The 23,764-nt window shown below is 28.7% G+C and overlaps 3 protein-coding genes across 5 annotated transcripts; 2 read left to right on the top strand and 1 right to left on the bottom strand.

Moving 5' to 3' along the window:
- Window positions 1-3,876: 3,876 nt before the first annotated feature.
- Window positions 3,877-15,520, top strand: LOC122515727 (growth/differentiation factor 8). The gene is given in 5 exon segments (XM_043633144.1): window positions 3,877-4,406; window positions 11,318-11,389; window positions 11,392-11,574; window positions 13,075-13,457; window positions 14,936-15,520. Coding segments are annotated over 5 exon segments (1,269 nt in total). The 5' UTR covers window positions 3,877-3,928; the 3' UTR covers window positions 15,089-15,520.
- Window positions 15,521-19,418: 3,898 nt separating this feature from the next.
- On the top strand, window positions 19,419-21,613 carry LOC122515784 (acidic fibroblast growth factor intracellular-binding protein). 2 transcript variants are annotated; one of them, XR_006303376.1, is made up of 7 exons: window positions 19,419-19,591; window positions 19,671-19,872; window positions 19,945-20,172; window positions 20,263-20,490; window positions 20,573-20,827; window positions 20,902-21,116; window positions 21,195-21,613. XR_006303376.1 is itself a non-coding variant. In XM_043633225.1 (6 exons), the coding sequence occupies exons 1-6, from the start codon at window positions 19,507-19,509 to the stop codon at window positions 20,978-20,980; spliced, it is 1,077 nt and encodes a 358-aa protein (XP_043489160.1). In that variant the 5' UTR covers window positions 19,419-19,506; the 3' UTR covers window positions 20,981-21,613. The 2 variants fall into 2 exon arrangements, 1 of the variants encoding a protein (XP_043489160.1); XM_043633225.1 differs by having other exon boundaries at window positions 20,902-21,613.
- Window positions 21,614-21,843: 230 nt separating this feature from the next.
- On the bottom strand, window positions 21,844-23,730 carry LOC122515785 (pyruvate dehydrogenase E1 component subunit beta, mitochondrial). 2 transcript variants are annotated; one of them, XM_043633226.1, is made up of 5 exons: window positions 23,522-23,730; window positions 23,372-23,434; window positions 22,787-22,993; window positions 22,086-22,716; window positions 21,844-22,005 (listed from the first exon to the last, which is right to left on the bottom strand). In XM_043633226.1, exons 1-5 carry the CDS (start codon window positions 23,531-23,533, stop codon window positions 21,857-21,859), a joined length of 1,062 nt encoding a protein of 353 aa, XP_043489161.1. In that variant the 5' UTR covers window positions 23,534-23,730; the 3' UTR covers window positions 21,844-21,856. The 2 variants fall into 2 exon arrangements, with proteins under 2 accessions (XP_043489161.1, XP_043489162.1); XM_043633227.1 differs by having other exon boundaries at window positions 23,562-23,729.
- Window positions 23,731-23,764: the final 34 nt, after the last annotated feature.

Genomic DNA, 23,764 nt, shown 5'->3' with positions numbered 1-23,764 from the left:
GATAAACCTATATGACAACGAATTGAACTACTACTACTACTACTAGCAAGTATTATTAAAAATTAAATTTATTCTAACTATTATTAAAAACAAACATTTAACTGTATTACCATTACAACACTGTCCAACTATTATTATTATACCTACTGTAAATTTTATTTTAATTATTATACGTAAAAATTATAAAAGAAATTTATATAGGAATTATTTAAAACTTAATTTAACACAAAAATGTATTATCTGTCGATTGTATTGAAACGAAACTTTGTCGGAAAATAACTTGAGCATGAAATGTTTTACGATTATTATTATATACAATACCACAAAATCCGATTTGTTTTTGACGTTTGTTTAGGAAAAGTTGTAATACAACGCGCGTAATACGATTTATAGATAGTATGACGTTGGATGAAAATAATTCGTTATTCAGAAAGTTGCATTATCCTGAAATATGTGTACACATTCGCGTTACCTTGGATGCTCTTAAGGGAGTACGTCCATAAGGACGAATAAATTCTCTTTTTCTCTCTCTCAGCAAACCTTTCCACAACCCTTCGTACGTACAGCCTAAGGATAAATTGGACAATGAGACTATGAAAGCTTAGTATACCCAGTGTCTCATATTCAAACAATTTATACAAATATCTTTGATACTATTTTATGTTTTTAAATAACGTATTTTACGTATTTCATTCTTTTCTTTTTTTAGAGATACGACGAGGATAATAACAATTTGTTTTAATGCCAATCGATATTTGAAGTTTAAAACAAATGTTGTAAGGAATATCAATACGAGTTGAACGAGTACCAACAATGTACCTTTATATTAATATTTCATCAAGTTATAATAATTTAAAGTTTGAACAATTGTACGCAATTGCTATTGATACAAGTTTTACTTCAAACCATCCTATAAACCATTCATTGTATCAATCAATATTTCTGTACGCTCATACAATAATCACTTATTTACCCCAATGATAATAAATTCAACACAAAAATAATAATAATAATGATAAGATAACATACAAATAATTAGAAGAAAAAAAAGAATTGCACGATAGACCGAACGGAACGTTTGTTTCTTTTCCCCATATTGTTAGCAGAAAATATATATAATAAAGTTATTAGAGAGATAATTTAATCGGTAAAACATTTCTCTTTTATCTGCTGCGAGTAACTCGAAAAACTTTTGACGAAATTCAAAAATCTTTACGAACGAGACCCCCTATTCTTTCTTCCCTTTGTTCTCTCTTCAATTCCGCGACCACTTGTATATAAAAATAATCTACAAAATTTATGGAGAATAATAAAAATAACACTAATCAAAAAAAAAATAAAAAAATAATTCAGTATTATTAACGAGTCAACGAACCGCGCGCACAATGCTTGCGCAATTTCCGCGTATCGAGCGAACCAAACAAAGATACATATTATATATATATATATAATATAAAATATATATATATATATTATGCATATACTTTTATTTTATATATATATACCTACTCCTACGAAATTTCTGCCGCTACTGCATTCGTCGAGATAATTTTCGTAGGGAATACTCAACTTTCTCTCTCTTTCTCTCTCTTTCTCTCTCATTTTCTCTCATTTTCTCTTGCCATCTCTATCTTTATTTCTCCTACATTCTCTTTTGTATCTATCTCTCATTCCGTGGCTCTCCGTCTCATTCTTTCTTTTTACCGCCCACCCCCCCTCCTCCTCCTCCTTGTCTCTCTTTCCGTAGGAAACTGGTTAGCACAGTGGAATAAAAGCAACGGAGAGTTTCAACTTGCGCAAATATTAAATCGTAAATCATGTTAATCGAGAAACCGGCCGGTCGGAATGCAAATGGTTTTATTAAATTGTCCGAAGTTAACGTTGCTTATCCTCCGGCCACTAGATTTTATGGAAATTCAAGGAGAAGCCTAAAGAAATAATAAGATAAAGAATTTAAACGAAAGAAATGTGCAAAACAAAATCCAACGTGAAACCATATCGTTCCACCTTTATACAACATAACGAATATCATTTTATTTACATTTATTTATATTTATTTATATTTATTTATGTATTTATATCGATTGTATATTGGGTCGGGGATTAATTTTATTCGTATTTTAATGGATAAAAAAGAAACAAAAGTTTTTCTCTGATCCAATATATATATATATATGTGTATATATAAATGTTTATATGTGTTAGGAATACATGCGTGTGCTCACGTATAATATATTGTTATCATCGTGTTCGTAAATAGTATAGCTATTATTCTTTCTGACCGATTAAAACTTAAATCTGGCAATGTAAGAGTTAAGAGAAATCTATTTGCACAAAAAATTTCCACGCTGTTTTTAAACCGAATGCAAAAGTGATTTCACTTTCCACTTATTTCTCTGTCTCTTTGTTTTCTTTTTAATTTAATTTCCTTCTCTTTTTCTTTTCTTTTTGAAATTATTTTGTGTTCATTTACTGTTATCTGTCGTTGCACGTTGTTTTTCTACTGATTTAGAAAATCCCCAATAGTAGTCAATAATAAAATAATGCATATGTTTTAAACATACGATTAAAGAAATTACAGAACAATAACCTTCTTACACGTATCACTTACAACGAATATTCGAATAAAATAAATGAGAAAATGTAATTGTAATTAAATCATTAAAAAACAATTCAATAATAATTCCCATATATATCATAAAAATTAGCAAACAAATTCTTAACATGCTTGCCTCTTTTTTTCTTGATTTATTCGTTAATTTCTTCTCTTCTTCTTTTTCTTCTTCTTCTAATTCATTAGCCGAACAAACAAACAAACAATCCAAAAAAAAGGTCTAAAAAAAATTAATTAAAATCTATCAATTGAAAATAGAACATATCACATAAAATAATTCGTAAGATAAGAATTCAAAATATTTACCCAAAAAAAAAAAAAAAGAAATAGATATTATATTTAAATATCGTTATATATACAATATGATGATGAAATAATTGGTAAGAATATGCTAAGATTTGACTAGTATAATATAATAAATTGTTACAATGACCCCATGGTAAGTGGCGTGTGACATCTGACCAATTTTAAAAAAAGGAACAATCATCATCATCATCATCATTCATCCCATCAGTAATCTCGGTGTTCGTTTTATAAATGACATGGAATTCCAGTGGTGAAGGCGGCATGTTTGTGGCGCGTGCTTGCTTTCGCTGATATCAGTACTATCCGTCTTCGTCCAATCGGCACTGGCTTTGACTGGAGGAGGTCAAAGTTCATATAACTTGCTTAGAGTCAACTACATCACTGGACCATCGTTACGATTCACCTCCAGTCTCGGCGCGAACGCGTTACCCGGAACATTCGCGAAAAGTTATTACAGTTTTAACATTGGAAACTTTGTCATTTCTATCCTCATTTTGACATTTAACATTCATATATATATGTGTGTGTGTATAGATGAGAAACAGAAAAAAAATATTCGTCGTTATTACTAAAAGGATATATTTAAATCGTTCATAATTTCATCTACCCTATCGTATTAATTCAAATATTATCATATTCGAATGATATATTATTTGACAATTATCTATGAAAAGGATCAAGTTGATTGAGAAATTATATCTGAAAGTTAATATCTGGACCGATGAGTATTCAAAATCAAACGGGAAATTGTATCAAGAGGGAGGAAAGTATTTTAACGATGATTTTAAGTAGGTACCCTTCTTCTTGAACCTTTGGTATTATTATTAAGAGGTGTGATCGAATATTCAATAGTAGATTATTATAATAATAATTAAACGTAAAGAAAGAGAGAGAGAGATATAAGAATAAAGAAAAAAGAAAAAGAAATATAAGGAGAAAAAAGAAGAAATAAAAAGAGAAGAAGAAGAAGAAGAAGAAGCTACCCTCACAAGAGCAAATAAAAAAAACATGCGATTTGTTATTTTATTACCACTACTCTATCTTCTCCCTACTTTATCGATCGGGACTGACTGGCCTAAGGTCAGTAATCCCTTGATGATCGTTTGGAAATCACTGTACCCGCAACCCACCCAAACAACTACAAGTTCACTGGAACCGATTGCTGGTGGTGTTGGTAGGGGTGGTGGTGGTGGTGGTGCTGGTCTTGGAAGTGGTGGTTGTCTCGATTGTACTCAAAACAAGGTGGTTGTCACCGATCAAAATCCTATACAAACAGTATTGAGGGTAGAATACGTTAAGCAACAGATCCTAAAGAAATTGAGGCTCTCTAAGCCTCCGGATGTGTCGATATCGCTGTCGACCTTGCCGAAGCCATTGATAAACGGCAACGTGCTCGAACTTCGACCCGGCTCGCCACTTGAACCGGAAAAATCGGCCGAGAGTTTCTATGGTAAAACCGATCAAATCGTCGTCTTTCCAAACGAAGGTATTTAACACGTTTCTTCCTTTTTTATTAATATACTATTATTATTTTATTATTATTATTATCATCTACGTAATATATTTATTGTTTCTTATTAATTATTATCGTGAACTAAATTACAATTATATTACGTACCAGTTTAATAATCGATAAAGAAGACACTTTCCTACGATAAATTCTTGTATCTTTAATTATATTTTTCTAATTTTTTTTTTCTTTTTGCCTTTTTATCATTTATTTTCTTTGCATAAGAATATTTGGTTGGTTTTTTTCTTTTTTGTTTTTTTTCTATATTAATTTATCTCAATCGATTATTCTAAATCGTTTATTACGATAATTAAAACGAGAGACACAATTAGACACATTTTTATTCGTAATATTTATTGAAACGATTTAATTAATAATATTTAACGTTTTCCACGTTATTATTTTTTTGTTGGGAAGATAAAATTTCGCCTATGACAAACAACACTATTATTCGAAACGATTTAACAAACGGAAAATATTTACTCGTTCTATAAAAATACGAACGACTTCTCTAAAAAAAAAAAAAAAAAAAAAAAATAGAAATATACTCCGAATAAAAAAATTCGGTATATATAATTATGAATGAAATTTAAAAAGATTTATATACTCTCACGGTAAAACTTTTTAATAATGAGAAAAAAGGTGCATACCGACCATTGTAAAATATGTACGTGCATTACGTTTTTAATTGCTTGCTATATGTTAAAAGTTTGTTACAAAAAAAAAAAAAAAAAGATAAAAGAAAAAGAGACGAAAAAAATGTTATTTAGTTCAGTCAAAAAACAAAGAAGAATCTATTAATACCTCTTTAGTCAGTGTATACAATTCAAAAAGCTATGCAACAGGTCCCATACACTGGGATTAACATATACACATATACATATATATATATATATATGTATATATATATATATGTAAAATCTAATTTGCTTGCACCTTTCCCGATTCCCTCCCGACCCCCCTCTCTCACCTCGTTCTCTTTCTCTCTATACATATATATATATATCTTGTTTCAATTCACTATCCTCTCCTCGTCAGGAGAAATCAATGATATTTAATTAATTGCTATCACGATTCTAATTACTGTGAAACTTTAATAGAACATAAATCGAATCTAACGGGCCGCCAAACCTGTCCTTTTGTATTATTTGATGGGATGACGGATAACGAACAAAGCTTATATTTTGTCTACATTTTTATAGACACACTTATATAATAATTATAATATAATATAATATATTTTTATATATGCATTTTTATAATATAAAAGAACTATAAGTGTTGATACGATGATTACGCGAATTCTCTTCCCAGATACTCGTTCACATATATTTACAATGTAAACTTATAACAATTTGATAATTCGACACCTGAACTTATTGCAACTGAACACAAAAAACTTGGTCAAAAATTGAAAATATAATTCAAACGATCGTGATGTTGTTAAAACATTTACTATGTTGCTAAAACTAAACTTAGATGGAATTGAACTTAATAAATATTACCTTGACTTGTGAATCAGAAATATTTATTGGATGTTTATTCGATTGGAATCGTACGAGTATCGAAGAAACTGGGACTGACAATCTGTAACCTTGTTTAATAATTTATCGAATGACATACGATATCATTGCTTCCTGCAACTGCAATTGGACAAAAACTTTTATTCGATCGTTATATGCGTGTTTTTTTTTTTCTTTTTTCAAATTCATAAATATTATTATGCAAACAACGTAATTGAGATGGAATTCTTATCAAACCGAAGGAAACTGACCTATCATCACTCAATAAACTTTGCAAACCTTGGAAACTAAGAGCCATTTTTGTTCGATAAAAAATATAAGAATAAAATCGATACAAGAGATTTCATCATACTTACAATATTCGTAAACACATATTAAGAAGCGGACAAAAAATAATCGAAATATATGTCCGAGTATATGATAATCAAATTTATCAAGTTTGTGAACTGTGAATCGAGTGTTTAAAAACTTGTTTGAAGCAACATTTTTATACTTATTTTATTTTTTTATTTTTCCCAAATACACAAAATCTTGTCAATTTGATTCTACTTATGAACAACAATTTTTTTTTCTATATCAATTAAAAAAACATAAAAAGAAATAAATGTTTTTCTTCTTCGATAAACGTACGTACATAACACTCGCGTACATAATATTTTACTATAATATTAATATAATTATATATCCTTTCTAAAATATATTAATTGATTAAATAATATATAATTTATAACATTATACTATTATATAACACCGGTTCATTATAAAAGAAAAGTATTGAACGATATATAAAGATATATAAATAATATTATATTAATTAACACGATTAACATATATGCATAATAAATTTATATTTTCTTAATATAATAATAATAATGAATCCAATGTGTTACACCATATATCTTCTTCATATGTCTAGTTTCTAATTATACTTAAAAATTTCCCTAGACGGTCTCCCAGCCCACCCCCCGTATAAAATTTGTTAGTTCTTTGAAAATCTTACGCGTTAGTTAAAACGCGAAATGAAACAGAAGGGATTCTACTAGCTTTTGAGAGAAACTTTGGTAAGGAAATAATTCGATTCAGGCAAATGGACGGCATCGGTCGAAATCAGCTACTAGTAGCACAACTCTCGATCCTTTTCTCTTTATTATCTAACTTTGGCTAGAAATTCGGCAAACGACCATTCGCTAACAAAGACTAGGGGAAAGTCTCTCCTATATAAATGTGTGGAAGCCAAAAGTTTGGCCTCGTTAACCCCGCTACCCGATTTCATTTCGAGAAGAACAATCCCGAGTTAAATTATACCGACACGGTCGTCTAAGCTACTGAACCGGAAGTATTCATCGTCCTATCAAACACTATACCATAGTAGACACCATTAAATGAACGTCGAACACCCCTTTTTTTCTTATTCGTATAATACTAATCGCGTTTTGTTAACTCTTTATATTATTTTACACAAACACATACACATATTCATTATGTATATATATATTTTAATATTTCAATTATTCGTAAGATATATTTATCATATTTCATTAATATACAATTTGTAAGTAGAATAAAAATTGTATTATATTTTTTTATTTAATGTCTTATAAATAATACTAAAAGAAATTATTGGATAATATTCTATAAATCCGACAGAGTATTAATGAATTTTTATAGATTTTATTTCATTGACAATAACAACCAGGAAGGGTTAAAAATATGATTACAAAAAATCTATTTATTAGATAATTACTATAAATTACATCATCTTACAGTTTAAAAATCATAATGCAAACAACAAATTCTAACATTATTCTACATCAACAGATTTAATCTTCTTAATTATACCCATGTAACGTTGTACTCGCACGAGTGAGTATTGAAAAAATACATTGATCTCAAAAAATTACACATCTTCCGATATAATTCTATTAATATCTTTGAAAAAAATCAAAGAAAACAAAAATCGAAAAAAAGATCTCCTTGAATGGAATATATCAAAAGCCAGATAAACATTGTACGATCTCAATTTCTCAGAAGATAATTATACTTATTGCATCTTTGATACTAATCACGCTACTTAACGTTCGAGTTTTATCTTGGAACAAAAAATAACAAATAAAAATGCAACAAAACTGTAACACGCTCGGGGTCCATTAAAATGCGTCCTTGTCGTCGGGGATCGTGATTCGGTGCTGTAATTTCGCGTAAATTTTCTCTCGAATATCGTACCTACATGTTCACCGTATATACTTTCACATATATACAAACACCCACGCACATCAAATTTATATAAATATATATATATATGAATATATCCATAAAATATATCTATATCTATATACACGTGAATACATATAATATTAAATATATATGTATGTGTGTGTGTATAGATTGTAACATGAAATGGCTCAGTGGGTTTCAGTGTTTGCATCGTCGTGGAAAATTTGAAATTCATGGTCCGCGTTGCTCGTTGCTACGTTACTGGAGTGGACTCTTCACGACGTCATTGTTACTTGTCCTCATTTATACCTTTTTATTTTTCATTTTTACCCTCCCTATCCCCCCCCTCTTATTCCCTTTTTTCTTCCCTTTTCCACGGTTAAAAGAAAGACCAGAAAGAGAAAGAGACAGGGAAAGATGCAATTATGCAATATTCATATCCTCTAACGGCATTCTTCCTTCGTATAAATGAAAAAAAAATATAAAAAAGAAAGCAAAAAAAAAGGGACACAGAGAAACATTTGGAAAATAGTAATATTTGACCTAAGTCGCGATGAAAATTATTTCAAGCTTTTAATTAATTTTTCCAATTGTTTTTTCTCTTCTTTTTTATTGTTTTTTTATATCTCGTGTATATTTCAATTGTTTATGTATCTCAGATCATATTTATTTATGAGATATATAGAATAAATATAATAAAATAAAATAATTAATATAAATTATGACAATAATTATATATTTATCGATTAATGAACAAAATTGTAATCGAGTATTATTAAAATAATAGACGATTAATGAAATAATTTAAATATACGATCGATATAATGATAAATAATTAATCGCAAAGTTTCTCTCTCTCTCTCTCTCTTTTTCGATTAATATAATTAATAATTAATTATAATCATTTTTTATATATACGTATACGGAAATAGATCAAATTAGAATAACAAAGTTTCTGTCTTAAGCTCGGCAAATAGATTGTCGGGGCGACTGGGTATTAGCTTATCTTTATTACTTTTCCAATCATTTAAAATACGATAAGAAACAAACCACGACTAAACATAATAACAAGAAAGAAAGAGAAAGAAAGAAAAGAGAGAATAACAAAATTTACAAATAAAAAATACGAAATTAAAACTCGAATAGAAAATAGGAAAAACTAACGGGGAGGATGGGGGAGAAGACGGGGAAGGGGTGAAAAAATGCAATTGCAATAATTTTTCCTATTATACGATTACGATTAGTATTCGCATGTTGCACGTTGCATGTTGCATATTTATCCAATATGATTCATTCTCGGAATAGTTGTAAACAATTTCTAAACCAATCGCTACATTTAATTCAAGTAAATATTTCAATACTTAAATACATTATACGTATATGTGTAACGATATAATAATAATTATTAATAACAGGTTAATAAGAATACGACAGCAAAATATTTAAAATTATTCAATTAATAAAATGACTCGTAGAATGTCACACCCCTTCCCCCCTCCCCCCCTTCCCACCCGCATATCCATATCATTATTCATATTTAATAGGTGATAAAATATTTTACACTATACTTTCGCGATATAAATCTTTCTAATCTCTGTTAGGAAAAAGAAAAGAAATTTATTAACGGTAATCGATTTTTCCCAACAAATCCTCCCCCACCCCCACCCTCCCCAATAGAAAAACGAGATTGATCTGATTTCTATTCTAATGTGAAGGGCAGCATGTATCAGTGTAAATAGAGATTCTGCATATTCGAAGAGAAAGAAGAAGAAAAAAAAAGAAAGAAAGAGTTGTGAGCGAGAGAAAGAGAGAGAGAGATAAAAAGAAGAGTTTGAAATGATCGATGACCCTCGACTGACACACTATTGCCAACGGATTGCCATATTTCATACACACATATGTTTATCTACATATTCGCTTAGGGCAAACGCATAAGCTCGCACACGTACGAGATTTCCTATAGAAATCTATCAATTTTTCATATTTAAGATTATTAATTTTGTCATCGATATACACACATACATACGTCCTTATATGAATATATAAAATAAACAAAAGAATTAATAATCAAACCCCCCTATGTATAGGGTTTATATATTATATATCGTATATGTAGGTTTGATTTTTTTCTTTTGTTTATTTTTTTCCCTTTTAGTCGGCTCTTACGACAAGCAGGGATTACTGAGGGGGTATTCTTACCCGCCCCCTCACGGGTATTATTATTATTATTATTATTATTATATATCATTTATTATTAATGTAATAATGTATGCTCAATATATTTGATTAAAAAGTGTGGTCAGTGTATTTTAAATATAAAATATTTTATTTTTAAAATAAAATTTAAAATACCAGCCCTAAAAAATTAACTATTTTAAATTGTTAAATCGATGAAACAATTGTCAAACAAATATATTTAATTGTTTTAAATGAAAAATATCTTCGACATTGATAAAACATATAATTGAAAAAAAATTTGGAAAATGTATATATAATATTTGGAATATTAGGCTCGAACGATTAACGAAAGATCAAATTTTTCATTTAAAATACAAAACGATCGTTTCTCGAATGACTTTAGTGGTTGGCCAACATCGATACTAAATTAGTTTGTAACAAGATCGTCACGAGAAAGATGCGTGCTCGTTTTACCTCGACAAAGGTAATTGGATATTTTCCACCTGACATTTAAGTTCAAACAAAAGATGGTCTTCATACATCCTTGAGAACGAATTAACCATTTTCTCTCTATCCCCTCCCTCCCTCCCTCCCCCTATTCCTCCATTGGATAATTTTTAACAAAAATTGTATCTAAATTACGTTCGATTTTTTTAACAAATATAATATTCCTAATTTATTTTCTTTTTTTTTCTTCCCTTTTTGGCTTCTTCTGATATTTAGAACTTTAAAAAATGTTTCAATCTCTAATGAAAATAAATATTATCGTCGTTGCACATTTTAATTGAACGCAATTCTATTCAACATGATATATTTGTGTTAAACGTTTGTAAATAGAAATTTGAAAACATTTATAATTAATTAACGCGTCGTGTGCAAATTCTTTCGATTAAATAATACATTGATTGATCAATACGAATAATAATAATTATTGTTTATCTTTATTTTTTCCTTTTCTTTTTTTTTTTTCAGGAATAGCAGATTCGAAAAAATGCCGACAAAGTTCGAATCACTTGACGGGTTTCAGCCCGGCAGCCTGTTTTACGTTTACTTGTCGAACGAAATGCAATACGTTGATGTAACCTCGGCAGAACTTTGGTTTTACAAAGAGTACGACGAAAACGACGACCTGAATCAAACTTTTGTCCTATCGGAATTGGATCATTGGGACAAGGGCGAAAGATTCGAAAAAAACACGATGATGGCAATTTTCAATACCGATATTGGAGGTAAAAACAAATGACAAAATAACTGATTAACTAATTTTTTTTTTATTTTTATTCAATCACGTCGGAATATATATATATATATTAGAAAATTTAACGCGCTCGATCTATCATCTATATCGAACGAAATTTCTCGATAAAAATTATTATTGTTTCTTAAATGTATAACACGAAGTGTGGGTTGAAAAGTTTTGAGCCAAAAACCTGACTGATATATATTTAATATTATAATAAAATATTAAAAATATACGCGCTTATATGATACATTTATATTACAATAATACACGTGTCATATCATATCATATGAAAATTCATTGAAAATTAATTATTATATATTTACATATCTACATTTTTAGATACCATATATATAATATTTTTATGTTGAATAAATATGAGATACATTTTGTAACATTATTACATACGTATATATAACTTGTAACTTTGTTTGTAATAATAATATTATAATCTCTTAACATAGATTAACAAAAGAGTAAGAGAAAGATAGAGAAAAAAAAAAAAGAAAAAAAAAAAATGAAAAAACCGGTGACCTTTTTAAACAAAGTATTTATCAAAGCGTGATCGTATATTTTCTTTTTGAAATATATGAAAACCGATTAAGATATTAAAACCAGCAACAACAACAAGTTAGTTTAAGGCAGATTTACCTAACGATCGGACTTTAGACTTTAGAAGAAAAGTAACACGGATAAAAATATATTGCCATTCGTTGATATTCTCGTATCGTGTTATTATACGGCCGTATTTAATGACTATAGTTGTCACGTATGCCAGATGTATTATATTTACTCGTTAAAAGGACTTTGCTTTTAGGGGGAACTGAATAAACTTATATGCATGCAATTAATGTCAATCATTTAACTCTTTAAACGTCATTCATATACGATGAATACAAAGAATATTATTAAATCAACTAAATTTTTCGATTACACGCGAATTTCATTATTTATACGCGTGAATATAAACGCGACACGCTTTACTAACCGATCCTTTTCAATACCAATTTATTTCAAATAATATCAATCATTTTTCGCATCTCGAATAAATAAATCGTACGATGAATTTGTTTTCTCTCATTTTTTCGTACAAATATATTTCAAATATTTCAAAATTAAAACTATTAGAAACTTGTGTTTAACCCACATATGACATATCATATAATAATTTAATACTTGTGTATCTATCGTATGCACGTTAAAAAAACAACAACAAAATACAATTTCATTTTTATCTTACTCTTATCTTAAACCATCCCCCTTCCCCCTTAAGTAGATAATTAGAAAACCCTAATGGAGGAAACGTGTAGAAAAGTAAGAAAGTAGTTCTTCATAGTACTAACTAATAAAAAAAAAAACAAAAAAAAACAAAGAGAAAAACAGATAGAAGATAAAGAGAATGGCGGAAGAGGTTCTACGTGTTCCACAATCTTGTTGTTATTTTTTTGTCACTATCTTTTAGTTTCTTTTCTCTTTTCTTTTCTTTCAGAGGGTTGGGTAAAGGCGGACGTCGGTTTTACGGTGAAAAAGTGGGTGGAAAAACATCAGCTGAACCACGCGATGCAAATAGCCTGCAGCACCTGTTCAATCGACCGTGACACTGCACCGGTATCCATCGAACAAACGTTAAAACCCTTTTTGGTAATACATACGTCACCGTTGCCGCAAGAAAACAGGCTCAAAAGAAATTCTAATTGTTTACCCGAAATGAAGGAATGTTGTCGAGACGAATTATTCATTGACTTCCAAGACATCGGTTGGGGTGATTGGATACTTCATCCTAGCGGTTATCACGCATACTTTTGCAGGGGTTCATGCACTCCGGTGGCATCCTTGACGTTAAGTGGATCACACTACAGCAACGTTATCAGGGTTAGTCATTTTTATAAACATTTTTATTTCATTTAACTATTTATTTTTATTACTTACGTTAATATTTCTATACAAACATTTTCACATTCGTGTTCGTGTTCGTGTTCGTGTTATTCATATTTATCATTCGTTTCAATATCAATATATTTTTAATTGCAATCATTTTTTCGATACTATAACTTTCGAAAGTTTGGATTTTTTTAAATATTTCTCTTTGTTCCTTCGTTATTTTCTTTTCTTTTTTCTCAAATTTTCAATTTAATTAAATTAATATTTATTATATTTCTATATATATATTAGATTTTTATTATTATTATTATATATATTTATTATATTTATTTTTATTTTTATTTATTTTTATTTATTTATATATTATTATTATATTTATTATATTTATATTTTTATATATTATTATTATTATCTCTATATATATATTAGAATATTCTATATATATATTTCTATATATATATTTTTTATATATATATAGTTTTTTTTTTTACAATAATCGTTACAATATAAAATACCATTCGATTCGCAAAGAATTAGAAAAGGAGGAACAAATTGAAAGTACCTATTTTTACGATTGGATAATATTAAAAAAAATAAAAAAGTAAAATTATTCTATAAACATAAGTTTTCACGAAGAAAATAATAAAACTATATATGCATAGAGTCTAATGTATATGCAATATCATGAACGTTTCTTAGTAACATTAATTGTTAATAAAAGTCGTTTGAAGAAAGTACGAGTAACCTTATAACTGACTATACCATAATTTGAGCAATATAGTTTGCAACTCGTAACGATAATGGCTCGCTAAGACTCCATTATCTTGGAACATAAAACTCTGTTATACGTCAAGTCCTTCATCCTTCGTAATATCTAATAAGAAAGAAAAAGATAACTATCTGAAAACATTTAATTAACATTTTCTTTTTTTTACCAAAGTAAAAGTAAAAGAAGAAGAAGAAGAAGAAAAAAAAGTAAAAGCAAAGAGAACGTTCTTGCCAACCCTTAAAACGACACCCTTAGTTTAAACAGAAATAAAAAATGAGAAGCATTAACTTCATTTTGAATTTCTTCTTTCATCTCGATAGTTAAAAAAATAGACACCACCATCATTTTGACTTGCACCATGTACCAATCAATTAATTCTACAATTAATCTTATAAATCTTTCAATTAAATAATACGATTCTTTGATAAATAATTTTACGCGTGTATACCCTGGAATAATAAAATGATTAAAAATGAATATAAATATAATAACATCGTTTTTATATTATACGATATCATAAATTGGCAATTATGTTCATTGTAGGTAATTCCTTTTCAAAAAATTCCATCAAAATTCCTGAGAAAAGAAAAAAGAAAAATAAAAAAGAAAAAAAATCATTGTCGAGTTGAAAAACAAAAATGATGAAAAATAAAAATAAAAAATAAATATATAATATATATATAATCTACGTTAATTACAGAAATGGAATCTCGTACATCGTGAAAAAGAAATTGTACCGTGTTGTTCGCCAACTCAGTTCTCACCGATGCAACTTCTATACATCGACAGTAACAGCACGATAAAACAGAAGACTTTGCCTAACATGGTCGTCGAAGCTTGTGGTTGTATGTGACAATAACTTTTTTTCGTCCTAACGAAGGCAACGAAAAAGTGAAAATACAAAAAGAAGAAAAAGAAAAATAAAGAAGAAGAAGAATAATAATAATAATCCAAATTGGTAACACCATTTCAAACTTCTAAATTTTATTCGTTGTCCTTTAAAACACACACACACACACACACATTATAGGTGAATTTGTTTTAAACAGACATACTTCTGATTTTAATTTCTTTTTTTTTACTTTTTCAACGACAACTCTTTTTCGTCCAGATAACATCGAATCCAAAATTAAAAAATAAAACAAATATATACAATGGGTATAAGAATTCATAAGAATGATTAAAATTCGTCTTCGAATGAGATATACGGTTGTTAGGTAAAATCTAGAATGCTAGCAACGGAGCCATGGGAAATTAGTAGATAAAATTAACATGGAATATGAAAGAGAGAGAGAGAGAGAGAGAGAGAGAAAGAAGAATGTACGATATATGTGTGTATATATATATATATATTAATCAAGAATTTCGTTACACCATATTGTAGCTACCTATCGTGGAAGATAGGTAAGGAAAATAAATCCTTTGGGACTGTGAAGTTAAGCATGGCTTTGATGAGAGAAAACATTTCTTTGTTATATTATCTTATACACAATTATTATTAATTTATAAATATATCCTATGTTATATAATTTCGTCTATGTTCAACCAAAAGTCACATTAACTACATTTTATATATAAAATTTGCTTACACGTGTAATTTATATTGTTTCAAATTTGTCTATGTATGTGTGTATGTATGTATGTGTGTGTGTGTTTTTATTATACACATATATTTATGTTCTGTGTAAAACGATAAGGAATAATGGCGTTCGATTATTTGAATTCTTTTTTTTGTTTGTTCTATTTTCATTTTGTATGCACCGTACATATATAAATATAAATTTCTACGATTTAATTATGAAATATTACACTTTTGTCTTATATCTCTTTTACATTTGAAAATTATTTGTGAAATTTGTTTCTTTTTTCTTTTTTAATTTTACTTTCGTTAATTTCCGATTATATAAATTGTGTTTTGATTTACGAGCAACGAATATTCGTGTAATATTTAAATACATACGTTGTTATTACTTATCTTCAAATTACTCCGCTAACGATCTTTTTTAATAATAAATAAAACAATATGAATAAAAGTATTCGTATGTTAACTGACGAAAAAGAGTGTCTTTGTAAATTAGAAAATTCAAATTATTTGAAAGCGAAAAGGGAAAAGCGATTAAAAATGAAAATGTAAAAAAATTAGAAAAATAGGGGATTAAAAGAAAAAAAAGAAAGATATAGAACCACAACAGTATTCTCTTTAGCAAATATTTATCAGAGTTGATGATTTTTTTCTTTTTTTTTTTTTCGTATAGATATAACTATTAATTAGAGAGAGAGAGAGAGAGAGAGAGAGAGAGAGAGAAAGAGGTATTTAGTATCGTATAATCGATCGAATAATATTGTTTATCTTAAATGAATAAATGTACGATATGCAAATTTATTCTTTATTATATTCAATATATTATATATTAATTTCATTTGAAAATAAACCAAACTGTGTTATTTAGGAAGAAATATTTCAAAAAACAAAGTGTAATGTAATATTCGAATGATAAATTATGAAAAAGAAATGTTACTTCTACCCCTTTCCTTTTCAATCACGCAAATGAGAAAAAGATTTAAAACAAAATAAAAATTGATTTCAAACGTAATCATATCACTTGCTTTAACACGCGTGTATTTACGTGTATGTACGTGTAAATATGGATATTATAATAAACATAATACGTAAATTTATATATGTATCTGTGTATGTATGTATGTGTGTATGTATGTATGTATGTATGTATGTATAACAAATATGACAAACATAATGCACATATGTGTATGTAGGGATGTTTGAATGAATATTAGTAATAATGTCAATAATAATGCATAAATATATAAGCAATATTGTAATTATTTATATTGAATTTCGAAACGTGACGAACAGTCGAGTTGAATAACGTAACGTAACATTTATCGTAAGAAATAGATAACGACACTAGCATTAAACAAAAAAAACATTTGTGTTATGTAAAGAAAAAATAAAAAATAAAAGAAAGAAAGATAGAGTGAGAAGGAAAGAAGATGTAATAGTAGAATGTAAATGAGCGAGATGTCAAGGTTTCCCTTTTTTTTTTTCGTATAGTTTTACTTAATTATCTTTCACTTTCTTTTTCTTTTTTTTTTTTTTTTTTTTATTTCGAAAAATCTTCAACACCGATAATATCATCCCACGTGCATATTTTTCCCGATCGAATATAAACACGGATAATAAAATAATATTTATTATAGAATCCCTACGAGCGATCATAATTGCTCGAAAATATAAGAAAGATCTTTTTTTTTTTTTTTTTTTTTTTTTATTACAAAAATAAAAATCGAAATCTCATCTTATTGATGGAAAAACATTTCGCATCTCGACTATCGTTCTATTAGAAATTGTTCGAAAGATAAATTATAAATGATTGAAAATGATAACGAAAAGATGAAACAAAAAAAAAAACACTACGTGTAACTTATTCTCGAAATATAAATGATCGTATATTTACGTATTTGCGCTTTCTTTTTTTTTTATTAAAAATTATAAAAAAGATTCGATATACTTATGTGTTTCATTTAAAAAATGAAAAATAAATACTTTCATTCTTTCTACCCATCTATCTATCTATCTATCTATCCGAAAACTATATAAATAAAGAATACCAAAATATAATTGCCATTAAAAATGTTAAATACAAAAAATTAGAGTGAGAACAATAATCTTCTCTCTTATTTTATTTACCCATCTATCTATCTACCTATCTATCTTTCTATCTATCTATCTATTCGGATCCCTTTCTCCTTCTCGAAAGGTACGCTTTATACGTCGTGCACGGTAGCTCGTAACGCTCGATAAAGCTCTCTCGAGTAAATCCATCTCGCCGGTTTCTCCCTCGGCGCCATGTAAATATATCATTCGTGTTTTGCCGCGCAGTGCCACGTCTCTGCAAATGAATTTCCTGGAGCGTTTCCTTCCTCCTCTCTGCGAAAGACAGACTCGGCAAAAGAGAGATAGAGAATAGTGAAACACCCCCAGAAATAGAGAAATAGTAAAAGAGAGAGAGAAAGTGAAAGAAAAAGAAGATAGAAAGAATACAACATGCTACCACTGTACTCCAGAATCAAGTATATATATTCTTTTAGTGATATTAAGTATAATGAAGAAATAATGTATTTATCAAGTTTTTGGTATCAACTCTACATTTTAAAAAAACGTACGAAAGACCCTTATCCGAAATTATAACTATAAATAATAAGATACACATTTTTTTAATATATTATTAAAAGATTCCTTAATGATTAAATTATAATTTTTCTTAAAAATATATTGTACATATATATATACTTAAACTTTAACATTTCACTTAAATATGAATGATTATGAAGACAATTATTTAATTCAAATGGTGAACAAGTAAGCTATTCGAGTGAGCCACTATAGTGGCCATCGACCTGGAAAAAATAATCGAAAAAGCCACTTTAGTGGCAGGCCCGCTAAGGGCGATATCGGTAATTGCAGTGCTCTACCTTTATCTTTTCGAGCGTCGGTAACTGCCACCGTCGGTAACTGCCACTGTCGGTAACTGCCACTGTCGGTAACTGCCACCGTCGGTAATTAAAATTTTTTTTTCTCTACGTCGGTAATATTTTGTATTTAGGTTCCTGACGGTCAATATTATTAACGTACAAACTCTCATTAAAAACGGTCGATGTTTTAAAAATAGAACATTACCGACGGTGGCATTTACCGACATGGCAGTTACCGACGTGACAGTTACCGACATGGCAGTTACCGACATGGCAGTTACCGACGTGACAGTTACCGACGGTCGATGGATAAAGGAAGAGCACTACAATTACCGATATGCGCCTTAGCCGGCCTGCCACTAAAGTGGCTTTTGCGATTATTTTTTCCAGGTCGATGGGCCACTATAGTGGCTCACTGGAGTAGCCCATAAAATAATAGTGTATATGTGCATATTTATTAATGTACGTTATAAATAATTAGAATCATGATAAAAATATTCATTCATAATAATAATTTGATAAAAATTTATAGATAAATTAATAATTATTTACATTAAACTTGTTAACCTAAAATTGTTATTTGCTTGACATTTCATGAACGTTATTTAAAGAAATTTATAAAAACTAGAAAATATTAAATATTTATAAAATAAAAAAAAATTATAAGTACTATATAAATATATAATTAATAATAAAATTAATATATAATATATATATATATATATAAAAAATGTAATTGTGTGTGTGTGCACATGTATCTGAATACACCCTTCAAAAATGATGTCTGATGTTGACGTTTTTGTAAGTAATTATACTCTAGTTGATCCTGAAATCTATCAACTTTGGGTTGATGGAAATTCTTGTAAGTTTTTCATTAAATTCAATTAACATTATAATATGTAATTATGTTATCAAATATATGATCAATATTTCTTCAACAGCAAGCGATGCAGTTAATATATTACAACAGCGTGGAATTTGTTTACTAACTAATGCACCCTTAGACCTAGTAACTTCCGATGTCCTTGATCATTATCGTACTTATGCATTGTTAGAAAAATTACTTCATACTCCAACAAAACTTGCAACTGAACAACTATCGTTTCAAATAGAACCACAAACTAGCCAAATGCTCATTGAAATGTAAGTATGCAATTTCTTATTTATCTATTTGTATAATAGGATCATAATCATTATAATTCCATTACTTTATAGGTACTATGAATTTGACGACGTTGTTATTCGAGAACTACTAGGAAAAAAATTAACGTCCAAAAGTAGAAAAGACATGGATGAAGTATCGGAAAAGACTGGAATTACTTTGAAAAGTTGTCGTAGACAGTACGATAATGTCAAAAGAGTTTTCAAAGTCGTTGAAGATTTACCAGGCTCTTTGGTCACTAATATCAGACAAACTTTTTTACTTTCTGAAGATCTTGCCAAGTACATAGAGATTCATTTTATCATTTCTAATTATATTATTTAATACGATTTTATATATATATATATAAATAAATATTTAAATACTTACAGACGTTATGGAGCAGTAGTATTCATTGCTTGTTTAAGATTTGAAATGAATAAAAGGAAATTGCAATTTCTCACATTTCCCGATTTGTATCACTGTGCTAATAGTATGATGGCAGCTTGGACTTATAGATGTGTCGGATCAGAATATTTTGATACTGATCTTGATAGAGAATTTTTGGTTGAACTCGCTGAATGTAGAATATTATTAGAAAACGATAAACATCACAAACAGTAATTTATATAAGATATTATATACTATATAAGATAATATACATATATAAATACTAGTTACTTTAATATAAATATATTTCAGCTTGGTGTGCATCAAACTAAAACCAATGTTACTTGAACGTTCGTACCAAGAAGTTGATACAAATTTTCGTTCTTACACGAGAGCTATCTTAGGAATAGGTTGTAGTCTGCACAGATCTAGAGAATTAAGATTTTTCTTTCTAGAATTAGTTGAAAGATGTATAGAACCATGGAAGCAAGTTAATTGGTCTCATACCGATCTTAGAAATTTCTTATCCGTTTATACACAATGTGCATTAGATATGGATGTGTTGAGGTATGAATATTTGTCATTGAACTTTCTATACTCGCAAAACATTATTTCAATTGAAATATATATCTTTTTTCCAGAGAGGTTGAAATTAGAGATGCATTTGAACGTTACATGACAGTTGTAACGTGTTGCTTATTACGGATGTATCACACATGACCAATAACAACGAGTACAGAAACTACAAACAAATTAAATGTGATAAATATTTAAAAGGAACATGTCATAACAAACAAGTGAAAAGACAAATTATTGATATGGAAATAATAATTTATTACTCACTAATAAGATATAAGTAAACAAATGCGGCATGTTGAAATATGATTAATTATGTTGATGAATATACAGCAAGTTTGATATATTTCTGTTTTAGAAACACAAACTCATACATGAAGGCAGTTGGCAATTTCAAATATGGCAGTATATTGGTATTTATCATATTTACAAACATAGCATTTTATAATATAAATGTTCAAACAATATATCTGCATGTGTAAAAAAAGAGATTAAGAAATAATTGCAAAGTATAATTTAAATATATATAATAATAGTATAATTTAACATTGAAATATATGTCCTGTTCAATAAATAACATATTTATCCTAAAATGTGGATTTTATAAATATTCAATATGTGATTGTATTATATATTTTAAGAATATATTATAGTGTGAATATACATAATCGTTGATTGTTTAAATATTCACTAAAACCTTATGAATACCTCTGTGTAAAGATTTTCTGATTTGTTAATCCCTGTAGTCGTTAAATAAACATATTATGTAGTATTTAATTTCGTTTAAAATCTAAGTCATAAACATTAAGAGACGAAAAATGTTTGCATCCGGATTGATCTTATGTTGAAGAATTTGTTCTATTTCCTTTTCTAACTTTGTACTTATTATATGTATTTATTTATAAATATATACAGAAATATTCAAATAAAAGAAAAAAATGTACTAAAAATTGAATTTAAAGGAAAAGGAAAAATAGAGACGAAAGGATATTAATTGTACCTAAATATTTCTATCATTTACTACTCTACCCCTAATAATTTATTTACAGCAAAGACTACATCGCCTCCTTGTGGTAATGCTGCTATTTCCAAACTCTTCGTATATGGCATAGGAACATCGGCACCAGTAACACGAACTACTGGCGCGTCTAGATGATAAAAGGCTTCACCTATAAAAAGATTTATTGATACATATTAGATATTAAATATAAATTTAGATAAAATAAATAAATGAAGAATATAAACTTACTCTCTGAGATTCTTGCGCTAATTTCCGCGCCTATGCCACATTGTGGCCAACCCTGTTCTACGGTAATGCAATAATTTGTTTTCACTATTGATTGTATAATGGTATCCATATCTAATGGTCTAAGGGAACGAAGATTAATAACTTCAGCTTCTATCCCTTTCCCGGCAAGTTCATTAGCTGCTTCAAGAGCTTGTTCAACGGCCTTGGAATGTGCCACTAAAGTAACATGATTTCCAACACGTTCTATCTTAGCTTTTCCTATAGGTAAAACGAAATTTTTATCCAATGCTTCATTAGACATTGGATACTGAACTCCATAGAGGATTTCATTTTCTAATACGACAACTGGATCAGGATCCCTTATTGCAGCTTTTAATAAACCTTTAGCATCTTCGCTGTTATATGGTGAAACTACCTTTAAACCAGGACAATGACTATACCAAGCACCAAAACACTGCGAATGTTGTGCAGCTACACCTGCTGCTGCACCATTTGGACCACGGAAAACAATTGGTATATTAACTTTACCCGCAGACATATAATAAGTTTTAGCAGCCGAATTAATTATTTGATCAATTGCTTGCATAGCAAAATTGAAAGTCATAAATTCGCAAATCGGTCGAAGCCCAGCCTACAATATAAGATGAGAATGAATAATTTCTTTAGATTACATTAATATTTACATGATAATTATTACTAACCATCGCAGAACCAACAGCAATGCCAGCAAAACCAGCTTCTGTGATCGGTGTATCAATGACACGTTTATCACCATACTTTTTCCAAAGGCCTCTAGAAACTTTATAAGCACCATCGTAAAGCGCTACTTCTTCACCAAGTAAATACACTTTCTCGTCTCTTTCCATTTCTTCATCCAGTGCAGAGTTTAAAGCATCTCGCACAGTCATCTACAGTAACAATATTACATGAATATTAAAATGATTTGATAAACGAGAACGTCAGAACATAATCTTAGCATATCAATTATAACATTCCAAAGAATCAAAGTATTATCTTTATCAGTACTCAAATAAAAACTATTACATTATTAGAATTAAAAATAAGTGACCTTCTCTGTCCTTCAACAAGCAAAACTGTTAGATAATCATTATTTAAATAAATGTTAAATAATTATTAAAAGAATTAGTATTGAAAATAATTCTACGATTAAAGTCATTCATTGTTTTAACAATACATAAATATATATCTTTAAAAAATAATAATAGATTGAACATTAATTAAAGGTTATGTTCTAACAATTGAAAAATATGAATAAAATATTAAACCTGTTGTGCTGGGGCACATTTTGAGGTCGAAAACGATCGTCGTACGATCCCTCTCAAGGCAGTCTATAAAAAACAATCAAAGAGAAAAAAAAAAGAACGATTAGTTAAATACTTTCATTATTCAAATAGTAGACGTCAAATATTTCTTACTACTTGAATCATGTGTGCCTTGTCGAACTCTTGTATTTACCGTAAGCATTATTAGGCCTTCTAAATGGAACAAACGAGCTTGAATGAGGCAGCGCTGACTATTATCAATATACGTTGTTCCTTACACCTCGTGCCTTTTGTCAGGGGTCACTAAATCTGGATTTCAATTAACTTTCACCACTCCGATCACTCCGACCAAAAATATGAACGTAATACGTATATTAATGAAACCAAGGTTACTAT

Source organism: Polistes fuscatus, unplaced genomic scaffold, assembly GCF_010416935.1.
Source record: "Polistes fuscatus isolate 324 unplaced genomic scaffold, CU_Pfus_HIC Scaffold19, whole genome shotgun sequence".
In the NCBI taxonomy this organism is placed as follows: domain Eukaryota; kingdom Metazoa; phylum Arthropoda; class Insecta; order Hymenoptera; family Vespidae; genus Polistes; species Polistes fuscatus.
Note: the sequence above shows the minus strand (reverse complement) of the source record. Positions and strands in the feature narration are given on the sequence as shown.

Bases quoted from the DNA above. Each gene is read 5' to 3' on its own strand.
- LOC122515784 (XM_043633225.1), top strand. From the start codon at position 19,507: ATGATGTCTGATGTTGACGTTTTTGTAAGTAATTATACTCTAGTTGAT. The intron at 19,873-19,944 runs GTAAGTATGCAA...ATTACTTTATAG, and splicing joins AGCCAAATGCTCATTGAAAT to GTACTATGAATTTGACGACG. The intron at 20,173-20,262 runs GTACATAGAGAT...AAATACTTACAG, and splicing joins CTTTCTGAAGATCTTGCCAA to ACGTTATGGAGCAGTAGTAT.
- LOC122515785 (XM_043633226.1), bottom strand. The intron at 22,717-22,786 runs GTTAGTAATAAT...CTTATATTGTAG, and splicing joins TTGCTGTTGGTTCTGCGATG to GCTGGGCTTCGACCGATTTG. The intron at 22,006-22,085 runs GTAAGTTTATAT...ATCTTTTTATAG, and splicing joins TAGCGCAAGAATCTCAGAGA to GTGAAGCCTTTTATCATCTA.